At 45.1% G+C, this 12,758-nt stretch overlaps 1 protein-coding gene across 3 annotated transcripts in view; it reads left to right on the plus strand.

Moving 5' to 3' along the window:
• Positions 1-12,236, plus strand: part of phf21ab (PHD finger protein 21Ab) — a 29,940-nt gene extending 17,704 nt beyond the window's left edge. For 2 of the 3 annotated variants that reach the window (XM_030731561.1, XM_030731562.1), the window contains exons 10-18: positions 2,981-3,103; positions 4,157-4,208; positions 4,298-4,377; positions 4,821-4,881; positions 6,887-6,993; positions 7,385-7,540; positions 7,898-7,973; positions 8,055-8,158; positions 8,949-12,236. In XM_030731561.1, the coding sequence (XP_030587421.1) occupies positions 2,981-3,103; positions 4,157-4,208; positions 4,298-4,377; positions 4,821-4,881; positions 6,887-6,993; positions 7,385-7,540; positions 7,898-7,973; positions 8,055-8,158; positions 8,949-9,686 (1,497 nt within the window). In that variant the 3' untranslated portion in view covers positions 9,687-12,236. The remainder of the gene's footprint in view (positions 1-2,980; positions 3,104-4,156; positions 4,209-4,297; positions 4,378-4,820; positions 4,882-6,886; positions 6,994-7,384; positions 7,541-7,897; positions 7,974-8,054; positions 8,159-8,948) is intronic. The other variant, XM_030731563.1, reaches the window with a different exon arrangement.
• The last annotated feature ends 522 nt before the right edge of the window (positions 12,237-12,758 follow it).

Below are 12,758 nucleotides of genomic sequence, written 5' to 3' on the forward strand. Positions count from 1 at the left end.
GTTAAGCTGTGCTCTCCATCCATCATCCACTGCGCCCACAGGTTACGCAAGACTGCCTTAAAGCTGCAGTTCACGGAGATGTCAAGTGGCTGGAGTATTTTGGTTCATGTGTTATAAATGTCACATATACGTCGCTCCGGAGTATAGGTCGCACCCCCAGCCAAACTATGAAAAAAAGTGCGACTTATACTCCGGAAAATACGGTAATATAATTATCTAAAAGATGAAGTTGAAGAAAACTGGAGGTGATGAAGTTAAACACATTTTTAAAGGTCACGTTCATGTGTTAATTATATCATTAAGAATATGAGCTGCTGCTGTAAAATGCTCCAACACATCGAGTATTTTAGAGCCACAGTCACTTGAAAACAGCGATTGATATTTAGTTACTCTATTCTTTCACGAGTGCATGAAATCACACGTATCTCAAGCCGTTATCGAGACGGTGAGCTCAGGTGGAGCGAAAGGAAACGTTTTTCTAGCGTCCAAAGCAGCAGCGCTTGTTCCTGTAACCACCGTTAAACTTTTACTGGAAAACAGCTGGAGCAGCACCTGATCAGCAACATGAAGAACAGAGAACTTTGCAGCTGCTCCATCCATCCTGTTTGTTTCACACAGAGAAAAACTGCAGCAAATCTACAGAATATGCAGATGAACTGTTAACAAGACCAAAGTATTTCTTATCTGGTTACTCGATTAATCGATGGAATAATTGACAGAATACTCGATTGCTAAAATGATTGGTAGTTGCAGCTAGGGCTGCAAAGATTAGTCGACATAGTCGACAATAATCGACAATAAAAAAAGTCGCCGACGAATTTAATTGTCAACAATAGTGGTTTATTATTACTGGTGATTTTTTTTTTAACGTAGTGAGACATCTTCCTGTCCGTCTTTCTCTGGCGAGCTTCACACATGGGCAATTCGGTTGTTAAGTGATGACGTAGAATTCCATTTCCTGGTCCAAACTGTCACGTGATCAAGTTGCCGCAAGGCTGTGTCCCTGGTTGTTTTAACTCGAAAAAAACCACACTCAGCTGTGATTTTACCGATGAGAAAGAGAAGCAGAAATAGCTACAGTTGATAAAGTATGTTACAATCATCTTTAATAGTGACCAGTCATTGGTTAAAGTCCAGGGGTCGGCAACCCGTAATCCGGAAAGAGCCATTTGAACCCGGTTTACACGGAAAAGCAGCAAATACTAGCGGAAGCCGGTAGCCGCTACCCGAAGCCGGTAGAGGTTACCGCGAGTGACGCATATATTGAGAAACTAAAATAAATAAATAAAGTGATTTTATTTTAATATTTCAAGATCACACTAATGTTCCAATTTAAAACTACAACAAAAACCGAACTGAGAAAAACAAAATGCACTTTAACTGGATACTTATTTGTACTGCACATTAAGCCTGGATGAGCCGCAGGCTGCCGACCCCTGAGTTATACCGTTGCTGTTTATTTAGAATCATTTGGACCCAGATACGACGTCAGAGTTAAAGACAAAAAAAAGTACTATATATATTTTTTTTATGGTTGGAAAAATGGACCGTTAGTTATATCAGCAGCAAACCTGATTAAAAGTTTTGAATGAAGTATGTGTTACTACCACATTTTAAATAACCTTATGCTAAATGTAAAAGCTGATAGCTAAATAAGTGCAATTTCATAATTATGTGATTCATAATCCGATTAGTCGACTAATCGTTTTAATAGTCGATGACTAATCGACTATCAAAATAGTCGTTAGTTGCAGCCCTAGTTGCAGCCCTAGTCTGCACACTCCTTCAAACACGCTGAAATCTACACACCTCTGTCAGATCCAGCTTTCAGCGCTCGCACTGCCGTTTCTCAGGAATTTGCACTTTCCAGCATCGGCTTCATTTTTATGTTTTAAATTAAAAACAAAAGAAGCAGCTTTAACTTCCCTCCCAGTTTTTTCTTTCTAAAAGGAGCTTGGAAGTGTTGGACTGAAGTCTGCACTGACTTATAAAACTGGAGAGACGAGGACAACCTCATTAAAAACCTACAACTACTCGTTGATCTGAAAGTGAGCGTGGCCCCTCTGATCACCTGTCAGCTTTCAAATCTGCACTGCTGCTGTGACAATTCAAATTCAAGTGTGACGCTTCAAATCGGCCTCAGAGGCAGCAGCGTGGAGAGGGCTCTCCCGAGCTGATAGCAGGCTCTTTGTCCTTCCGTTATTAATGAGCAGCAGCACTCTGTTAATCATCTGCCTGCTGTCCTGGTGAAGCACCGTCCACTGCCACACCTGCCCGTTACTGCCTGTACCAACAGAAGCCCTCCTGTTTTATTCAGAACTTCTTCCTTCACTGTCAGTCATCGTCAGATTAATCAATATTAGTTGAAGCTGTGGTGATTTTGATGGAGAAGTCGGACCTTTTCAGAGAACTCTTCCTACGGCAGAGAGTCTCTGAAAGGAGACGTGCTCTTCTTTACTGACTCGTCTTTTCTGAAGGATGATCTCAGATTTTCCTGAAAGCTGAGCTGCAGCCTTTAAAAGAGAAAACAGGCAGCTGTGCGGCGGGCGCTGGGTCTGCCTTAGAGTCAGTGATGGTTAAACGTTACCCTCTGAAGATCTGATGTTTGTACCTGAGGCATCGTGGGTTCTTGCTGGAGGAGTCTGAAAGTCTGTTAGTCTCTCAAGTCTTTGAATGATGGCTGTGTGTAGATCCAGAAACATGGAGACGGGTGGAGGTCCTTCACGCAGTCACAATAATATCCATTCTTTAAAAAGGCCGAAGGCTAGTTGCAGCTTTGGTGCTTCAGCTTTGGCTTCATTTTTGAGCTCCTGTATGTTGTTGCTTGCTTCTTTCTTAAATTAAAGACCTATAAATGAATTTATTCCTGTTAAAAAGTAATATCCTGAGTCCCGTCACTCGTCCGTGATTGACTCTCTTCAGCTTTACCAAACTCAAACCTGCCTTTATCTTCATCCCTGTCTTCCTCTTCTCCCTTCAGCAGACTGTTAAACCGGGAGGAGCAGAGCAGCATGCCGTCATCAGCCTCCCGTCCTCCTCCTCCTCCTCAACTCCTCCTGTGTCTCCACCTCCCAGGCCTCCCAAGAAAGAGGAGAACCCAGAGGTAAGACCCACAGAGGGACACATGGTGTTGGTGGAGGAGAAGAAGATAACGCATCTTCAGGGTGATGGTTCACGGTGTATATCTCAGTTGTTCTGCAACAGCAGCACGTGAGAGTGATTGATATAAAATGTAAACCTTTTCACGGGGTAACCTGTTTCCCCTCAGCTGGGGATGCTTCAGTTTCTTTGCAGTGGCCTTTTCTGATGCACATTCAGAGTGTTAACCTGCATCAGGTGGCAGAAGGCCACTCCCCCCGAGCAGGTGCACAAACTAAAGCCAGAACTTTTTGTTCTGTTGTCACGTGTAAGTCAGCAAGTATCTTCAAATTCTAGGTATTATCTTCCTTTTCAAACTTATGGGTAATATTATTATTATTACTATTATTATTATTACTAGTGTTTAAACTTGTAGTTATTATTGTTCGTCTTATTCAGACGTCCACACGTATACGAGTATTTCTTAAAACTGGTATTTTTTCCAAGTTCGTTTTGAAAAATATCTCCGTCCACATGGAACGAGCTCGAGCTGTCAGGAGCATGCCCGAGCAAACAGGTGGTGATATAACCGTGATGTTGGCCAATCAAAAGCCCACAAACAGTAATGTGAAGCACAGTCTGACATCGGAGGAGGAGACAGAGGTGCCCACCTTTGACACCGGGAGATGCAGTCTTTGTTTTCAGTGATCCAAAATCCCTGCGTACATGTGCACAGGGAGGTGGTGGGTGGGGCTTCATCTGGTGCGGGGGTTTGAGATGGAGGCGGGGCTTCAGGGGAGCAGCAAACACTGGCAACCCTTTACTGAAAAAACTTCTGATTTGAAAATATATCAGTACAGTTTTTTTAATAGATCAATATATTGCCCAGCTTTACTGGCTGATATTTATAAATCTAGTAACCATCAGGGACATTCTTCTGCAGACTTTGGATACTTTATCTGGAGATACTCGTGTACTGCAGGAGTTGGTTTTTATGCAGCTGTGTTGGAAAATCTCCAAACTGTATTTCCTCTAAACTGGCCGTTCTCTGGTGCTTCACCTGCTGTGTCTCTTTTAGAAACTGGCCTTCATGGTGTCTTTAGGCCTGGTAACACACGACCACTTGGAAGGTGAGTGATGCTTTTGATTACTGTCAGCATCCTGAACAAACGTCTTCACAATAAACGCTGATTTTTAAAAACAAAAAAACTATTTGCAGAAATTCAGAGCAAAAGACAGGAGCGGAAGAGGCGAACGACGGCCAACCCGGTGTACAGCGGAGCTGTGTTTGAACCTGAGGTGCGTTCCCAGCATTCCCAGCATTCCCAGCATTCCCAGCGTTCCCGCCTCCATTAAAAAATCTGAAATGAAAATCAAACAAAATAATAGCTTAAAATGTGTTATGTTTTCCAGAAACAGCGCTGTAGATTATGTGTTTAAGTTGGAAAAAAAATCTAATTTTTATTCAATAATTAAATAATAAGAAACTTTATTTTCCCCCCAAATTAAGAACCCTTATTCAATTCAGTGTTATTTATAGAGCGCCAAATCACAACAAACAGGCGCTCGAGGCACTTTATGCTGTAAGGTGAAGACCCTACAATAATTATTAGACTTTTTTAAATAAGCTTGAAGGTTGATTAAAACCAGACTACATTCAATTGTTTTCATTGATGTTTAGCAGGGAATATGAGTCAGTCGAACTATTTCATTAATGACATTTTTTTCTCTTTTTATTTCAGAGGAAAAAGAGTGCAGTGAGTTACCTGAACAGCCCTCTGCACCAGGGGACCAGGAAGAGAGGTCCGTATGACATACAGGTCAAAGATGGTAGAAATGGACAGTAGAAACCAGCAGAGACTGAAAGATACACGAGAATAGAATCAGGCTGAGCTACAGTAGAGACACAAAATCAGTTCAGCATCGACTGAGTGGTTTGTTTTATGGAGTTGAAGAAGAGTAGAAACTGCAGATTAGAGACTAATCTCTTGCTCGGGACTAATAACATGCTGTGAAACTAGTCTTTCCTCCTGCTTCAGCTTCCTGTCTCCTGTCGCTTCAGTCGGGGTTTGTGTCTAAAGCCGGATTCATGCTTGTTTATCAGAGCGCTGCCGAGGCTCTGAAGCTCCACACGAACCACCTCGGTGGTGTTTAAAAAAAGTTAGCTGTGTTTTCGTGTTGGCTGACGGAGAATCGGCTCAGTTTAATCCTCTCGTGTCATTTAGCAAAGCTGCTGATCACAGAAGCACGGTGTAAATGAGAGGAGTATTTCATTCATAAAAAGTTAGAGCCTCTAAAAAACATAGTTATGACGTGGTTTACTCTCAGAACAATAAAATGACAGTAACCATCGTCCAGCGAATTTCCTCATAATCTCATTTCATTAAACATTAAGTTCTTCAGTCATGACCTAAATACGTCAGCTGGTCTGCAGTGTGGTTTCTGGTCAGAGCTCTGGAGCCCCCTGATGAAGAAGAATAAATCTGGTTAGACCAGCTGTTTTCACTGGGAAGAGCTGAAATGCATCTTGGGAACTGTAGGAACGCCCTGACTCAGAGTTAACTTCTGTAAAGTCTGTTTGGGCCGTGTGTTTGCTGACAGCAGAACCACACTGATGGTAACACGACTAACTGTTTCTGATTCAGTAACATCACACGTTACTAAACGGTGACTCAGAAGCTTCCGGTTTGCAGGTTCTCTCCTGATTTATGGCTGACAGGCTGCAGACATCTAATCAAGCATAAAAACTAGATGCTAATCTCATGTGTAACTCGTAGTGTCAGATTTTAACACATCCTGAAAGATATTCAGATATTCCTTTAATCTTCAGTCCAAGAGGCGTTTTTAGCTTCTGTTTTTAAAGCAGGCAAAAAGCAGATTTATGTGAACTAAACACTCAAAGAAGTTTGGGCTCGTGGCTTCAGTGTTTCCACAACCATGCTGCAGCATTTTTCCACTTCCTGTTGTCTTTTAACTTTGGGTCTCGGTGGGGTCTGGGTCCTTTCACGCTGCTGGCTTCACATAAAAAGCCCATTTTGCACTGAGGGAGCTTGCAGCTGTTTCAGGGTGACCTGCACTTTTTTTGCATAATGCAGAATCCTTTATGTGGCCGTTTTTGGGGCCACGTGGGCCACATTTGGCCCATGTGGCCCCAAAAACGGATGGCCCACATGGGTAAACAGCGAGGGTAGCTGCCCCAATCAGTCACAGGTCAGCCCTTATATGAGCCAGATGTCAGGTGTGACTTTTGGGCCACATCTGGCTCACACAGTATTTGCCATAACTTGTGACTCCCCCGTCGAGTCCACACATGTCATAACAGTAACCTACATAAAACCAGGTTTGAGACTTTTACGTCACGTCTGCCACAAGTGCCGAAAGTCGCCCATATCAGACCCAGTTTTGTTAGTCTGGGTTGGGGGCGGGCCATTTCTGTAAACATTTGTCACCTCATGATGAAGAGGCTCCACCCCCTGCGGGGACAGGAAGTTAAAAGACAAAAAGGTGGGAACATGAGGTCAGTGAAACCCGAACAGGTGACTGAGGTGTTAACTTCTGACACAAGTCCATCGAGCAGGTTTGTACCAGAGTTCAACTTCAGCTTGCTTGGAGCACTAACCCTGCTGTCTGCTTCTGACTCCTCCTCTTCCTCCTCTTCCTTTCTCACCGCTCCCCTGACTCATGCTAGCCAACGAAGACTCCCTTTCCAAGGTATGTCATACAGACTGTTTGTTTTTGTTTTCTCCCCCCTCTCCATCTTTCTTTTTTCTTTGTTTTCCGTCTTTGTTGTCTGTCTCATTTCACCCAGGTCGTCCACCCAAATACAGCAGCGTCCCGGACCTGGTCAGCCTCACCCCGACCTCCCCCTCCAGCCCCGTCCATCCCCTCCCCCTGCCCAGCCCCAGCTCTGGGGATGTAAGTAATGACGGGGGAGACGGACAGTTCAGAGGGTTGGACACCCCGTCACACACAGTCCTATTGGCCCAGTAGCTCTGTCACCATTTGCACCCCAGTACCTCCACAGACCATTAGTTTGTTGTCTCCATGTGATAATCATCAGCCATCAGTTGATTTTACTTTGACTCAGCCTTACAAAGTGAACAGTGTCCTGTAGCCCAGAGCATCCATTAATAACTACTACTCAGAGCACATTCTAACTCCCTTTCTGTGGGCTCAGTGAATTAACACACCATGTCCATTAGAACAAGCCCAGACTGTAAACTAAACCAGATCATGGTGCCTCCCCCGCCTTGCCTCTCCACTGATGGTTGGTGGGGAAACTGATTGGTCCAATTCTTCCTCACAGGGAGACATCCATGAGGATTTCTGCACTGTGTGCAGACGCAGTGGCCAGTTGCTCATGTGCGACACGTGTTCTCGTGTTTATCACCTGGACTGCCTGGATCCACCCCTGAAAACCATTCCTAAAGGCATGTGGATCTGTCCAAAATGTCAAGATCAGGTAACTGCAGCAGACTGATCCAGAGTCAGGGGGAAGGGGGTACTGCAGTCCAGAGAAGGGCCTCTCAGGGCCCGTAGCTGTACTTGACTGTAAAATCTGCTTCTGGTGGGCCTTCTGCCGCGCCATCCTGAAGGACTGTTTAGGACTGTTCAATCCTTTGTAAGCATATACATGATGCAGTATTGTTTTTTTGTGCTTCAGTCTCATTCATTGTGTCAGTAAAGATCGACATCTCACATCCATCCACCCCATGGCTTGTCCCTTTTTGGCCCCACCGCAAGGTGGTGGCTAAATTTGTCTTCCTAAACTCTTTTCTGAGTCTCCGCCTCTGTGAAAACTCCGAGCTTCTCTCTCCAGATCCTGAAGAAAGAAGAAGCCATTCCCTGGCCCGGCACCCTGGCTATTGTTCATTCCTACATCGCTTACAAAGAAGGTGCCGGCAGATTGATTTTCTTCTCACGCGTGCCTGCTGTGACACGTCAGGACGGACTGACTGCTCTGTTTTGTCTTGCAGCTAAAGAGGAGGAGAAACAGAAGCTGATGAAGTGGAGCTCGGAGCTGAAACTGGAGCGCGAGCAGCTGGAACAGAGAGTCAAGCAGCTCAGCAACTCCATAACAGTGAGAAATACATTTAACCAGCTACACTAATTATACAGGTTTATTCCTCTGTCCTGTCGCTGCACTTTAAAACGACCTCTGAATTCAGTAAGGAAGCAGATTATTATTAGATTATTTTGTGTTTTATTTATAGTTCAGTTTTTTCAGTTCAAGTTTATTAATATAGCACCAAATCACAACAAACAGTCACCTCAGGGCGCTTTATATTGTAAGGTAAAGACCCTCGTCTGTGCAACACTAAGTCTGTAGTTTAAGGAAAGACTTAGACTCAGGCTTTTGTGCCTCCTGCAGTTTTCTTTGTGGACCCACGTCTCCTTAGAAATGTGACTAAACACCTGAAATCCTGCAGCTCGTTAACTTTGCTGCCGTATGTTTCTTGTATTTTGCAGCTTTTCTCCAGCTTCCTCTGATGCTTCTTGCTAAATTCCTCTAAAATATCAGCACCGACAGCCTGACACGTGCAGGACTCGGTGCTGTAAACATTCAGGGTGAGGACTCGGTGAAGGACAGAGCCAGAGCTTTGCCACTGAATTCAAAGCTCTGTAAAATATTCTGCCCGTCGTGATGGCGCCTCTGGTAGCGACTGTCACATTTGCAAAACTGTGTTTTTGGCAGTTGATATTTGCCTGCCATGAACTTCGGTAAATTGAAGTTCACTGAAAGTACAAACTCTCACGGCACTCATTAGGGTCCAAAATCTAGAAGCAAAGAAACACAAGGGGGTGAAACTAAAAACTGTTTCCTTACTGCGCTCACTCCAGGCCTCTTTTGTTTTTTTTTCCTCCTTCAGAAATGCATGGAGACCAAAAACACCATCCTGGCTCGTCAGAAGGAGATGCAGCTTTCCCTGGACAAAGTCAAACATCTGATTCGCCTCATCCAAGCCTTCAACTTCAACCAAGCTCTGGCAGAGACAGAGGGCAAAGATGTAAGAGTCCATGAAAAGGCTGAGGGTGCAGTCAGCTCTGAAGCTGCACCGAAAGCTAACTCTGTAGAGAAGGTGAAGGGAGGGAGCTCCACAGCCAGCGTCAGCACTGATGGGAGCAAACAGGAGGAGCACGGAGCCGCAGGGAGCAACCAGACAGGTGGAGATGCCGCCGGCCAGCCTGACAGCACAGTCCTAACAGCAGATAATAGCCCCGCTGCAGGGGCGGGGGGAAAGGCGGGGCCGGGGGAAGGGGGTAACACAGGGACTGGTCCACAGGTGGAGGTCGTAGCCAAGCCTGAGACTGAGGCAGCTCCGGCGGCTAATGTTCCCGCTTCCTCAGTGGTCGCGACCGTCGCCACCACCAACGGCACGGCTGAGCCGACCTGCCCCGATCATAGCCCCGGCGGAGGCTGCGCCGCCAACGCCGCCACCAACTCTGAGAACAAGATGGCTGTCGTCAACCCTCCAGAGACAGTGGTAGAGAAGAAACAGGAGGAGATCACTGGAAGTGATGGCAGCAACACCAACAACAGCAAAACCTCAGAACCCTCCCAGCATTCTTTGCCAGCTCTTGTCAGCAGTTTGGACAATAAAAAGTAACGCTGCGTCTCTTCATTCGGGGGAATTCAAACATATATATTAAAAAAAAAAGACACTTGCTTGCACCGTATGGTGCCCTGAAGTTGCCAATCTGTATAAATGTTGTTTGTTTGCATTGTATTGTCAGACTGTGTCAATGGTAGATATACAGCCCAAGTCACATGACTCTGGGAAGATGTAGGCTGTTCCACCCACTGAGCTGGGATACGGGAAGGCGTACGCACCAGTGTCATCATGCCAATTAGTGATAGACGTCATGGTGGGAATGCTCAAAGGGAGATTTAATTCATCATCACACCAGTGTGTGCCTGTTACAGTGGCCCCTGTTCCCTTGTGAGGTGGGGAGATGGTTCACATGGGTACGAAGATAGCCGAGAACATGGAACCAAATATCTGTCAGGGGTTACTGGTCTAAAAAGCAGTGTTGTGATAGTATGCGTTCTGAAAAGAGAACCTGTTCATCCCCTCGTCCCAACGAACTTAATGTGAACGACCCTGAACCTTAACCATCCATCCCAACCTTCCCAATCAACTCATCCATCTGATCCTAAACCTCCCGAACTCCAGATCTCCTCCCAAGTAAACCACCTTCAGTGAACAGAGACAGTAAACCCATGCTTATCGTCACCCTCACTGTGAGATCCTAAAGGCTTCAGTTTGCTTCAAACAATGGCGGTACCAACCACAGGCCCTACAGATGCAAAGAACCCTAGAAATTTGGATCACTGGAGCATATTTAGAGTATCTTCTTGAATTGGCAGTCCTTGAATTATGACGAACCTTATAGAGAAAATAATGTATTGAAACAAGCCAACAACACTCGACCTCCCTTTCATATCCCAGCTGCCTAACTGAAATACCTTAACCCAGGTACCCGACAGCTCCAAGCAGCGTATCTGACTCTAAATTCTGCCTGCTTACCGAGATTTTTGGTATCCAGGTAGATCCATCCAGATCTATTCCTAAGTTCGCCACATCCAGATAGAGCCGTATAGTTTTTTTAGATAATGGAGAGAAAAGTAAGTTGGGCACCATCATCTGATTTCTGAAAATAAAACTTGTAAGCTGCAGCATCTTGAATTCTAATGGGATGCCCACGCTTTGAGGTGCCTGTTCCCACCTCCAAATACCATCATTATTGCTGGATAAAGAAGACGGTTGTTGGTTTGAAGCATGCTGATGCCTTGATGGTGACAAGTCTAACTTCCCCATAACCAGAACTCGGGCTCACCTGCCCAGGTCTCAGAACAATACGTGACATTATCATTAAACCTTGAGGGCCTCAGTGTCGTTGGAAGAAAAAATGATAATGGCGTAAAGGTTATTTGAAGCACACTGACACCTTTTGGAAAGACTTCCCAAATCTGAATTTACCTTCCTAAGTTCGCCACGATCTATGATCCCAACAGCCCTGAACAATTCCTCTCTCCCGGTCACCTAGTAACCAAACATTTCCCACCGACCAACGATCCCAGTCAGCCCATCCTCTCCCCATCTCCTCCCACCTGAGCTCAGGCAGCAAAGACGCCGAGCGTCACGTTCAGCAGGTACAAAGGACGAGGTCGAACAGGCTCGGTAGCCTAACAGATGTTTTCAGTGGTGTCGGTCAAGTGTAGTGATTGAGTTTTCATTTGTGAGTCAAGTGTGTCAACTGTGAGCACTAAATGTGAAATTGCAATATTGCAATGTCAACACACACAAACTATATCTGGGCTGTGTTTCTTTTTTATAGGAAAAGATATTCAGGTCTTCCTAGTCTTCTTCAGAATAAGTGCTTTCTGTTCCTGAACCTGCTGGACTGGCATTATCAACCTCTTTTTGAAGTGGTGATCTTTGCATTGTGTGCATTTCTGTTGAATCCTGAACTGCCAAAATGATGATGTATCCAAATTCAGCAGGGACAAGTCCACTTACTGTATCGAAAGATCAAATCATTGGCGTTGTAAGATACAGATGCTACCATTTCAAAAATTGGAAGTCCCCAGATCGAGACAGGAGAGCTTACTAAACAATAACATTAAAGGAACTTTTTTCCTTGAAATGGAGGGATTTGTTGTATGAACCTGCTCCTTCTGATGGATCTCAAAGGACGATACCACAAATCCTGAGATTAAAGCACAAGCTTGCTGCATTACAAAGAAGTGCTGAAGAGCTTTTTGTATGTTAATATGGAATTAAACAGAGTATGCATCTCTTTGTTGTGATGTGACTTATCCCCACATTGCCAATATTTTTCTAGGAGGAAACGCAAACCTCTGTCTGACATTAAGGCTCAAGTCTAGTCCATACTTTTGGGAGGAGTGGCCTCAGAAACCCCTTCGTCCCCTCACAGTTAGACGCATGCATCTCTCTTCTTTCTGGAGCATGTCTGGGCTGAAATGTGACGCTGTTGTTTGTCGGCTTGATGGCTGTCGGTTCAGGTCTGTCTTTGTCTGGTGAGCTGATCATAACCTTTGGCTTCTTGTTGGGTGCGGGGCAATAACAAACTCTGGTTTGTTCATTAACGGTGCCTCTGGTCGTGCTGGAATTTCTGTTGTTCCTTTCTCTCTCTCTCTCTTTGCTGTATTGGAGCGTTGTTGCTTAGGTTTCAGTCCCCTGGCAGCGTCTTCACCCCTGAGTGCTGACGGTTCAGAGCTTTTAAAAGATGCTGTTTGTTTGGTGTTATTAATGAGAGACTTGCAGCCGTGATAGCTGCACTTTCTGCAGATTGCAGCACGCTCGCTTCAATTTCACCTCAAACTGCTGCTCCATTTGAAGGTCACAGAGTCAGTCGCTCTGAATTTAGAGCTCGATAACGCAGCTCCATTACCTGCAGTAGATGCTGGTCTAGAAGCTGAGCGATGACCTTCAGCTGTAAAGTGTATTTTCCCGCTTTACCTGCCACCAGAAGGCTTAAATCACCTCCTTCGGGCCAGACTTCACCAACCAAAATATTAGTTTTACCTTCAGAACTCGGGACTTGCTGGTCTGCCGCTCCCTCGATTGGTTCATTTATCTGTGATGTTGTGTAACTGACATGTTACAGCACCAAAGTCACACATGGAGACCAGCTCCAGAGAAGGGACTGTCTGA

This window comes from Archocentrus centrarchus, chromosome 6, assembly GCF_007364275.1.
Source record: "Archocentrus centrarchus isolate MPI-CPG fArcCen1 chromosome 6, fArcCen1, whole genome shotgun sequence".
Lineage (NCBI taxonomy): Eukaryota > Metazoa > Chordata > Actinopteri > Cichliformes > Cichlidae > Archocentrus > Archocentrus centrarchus.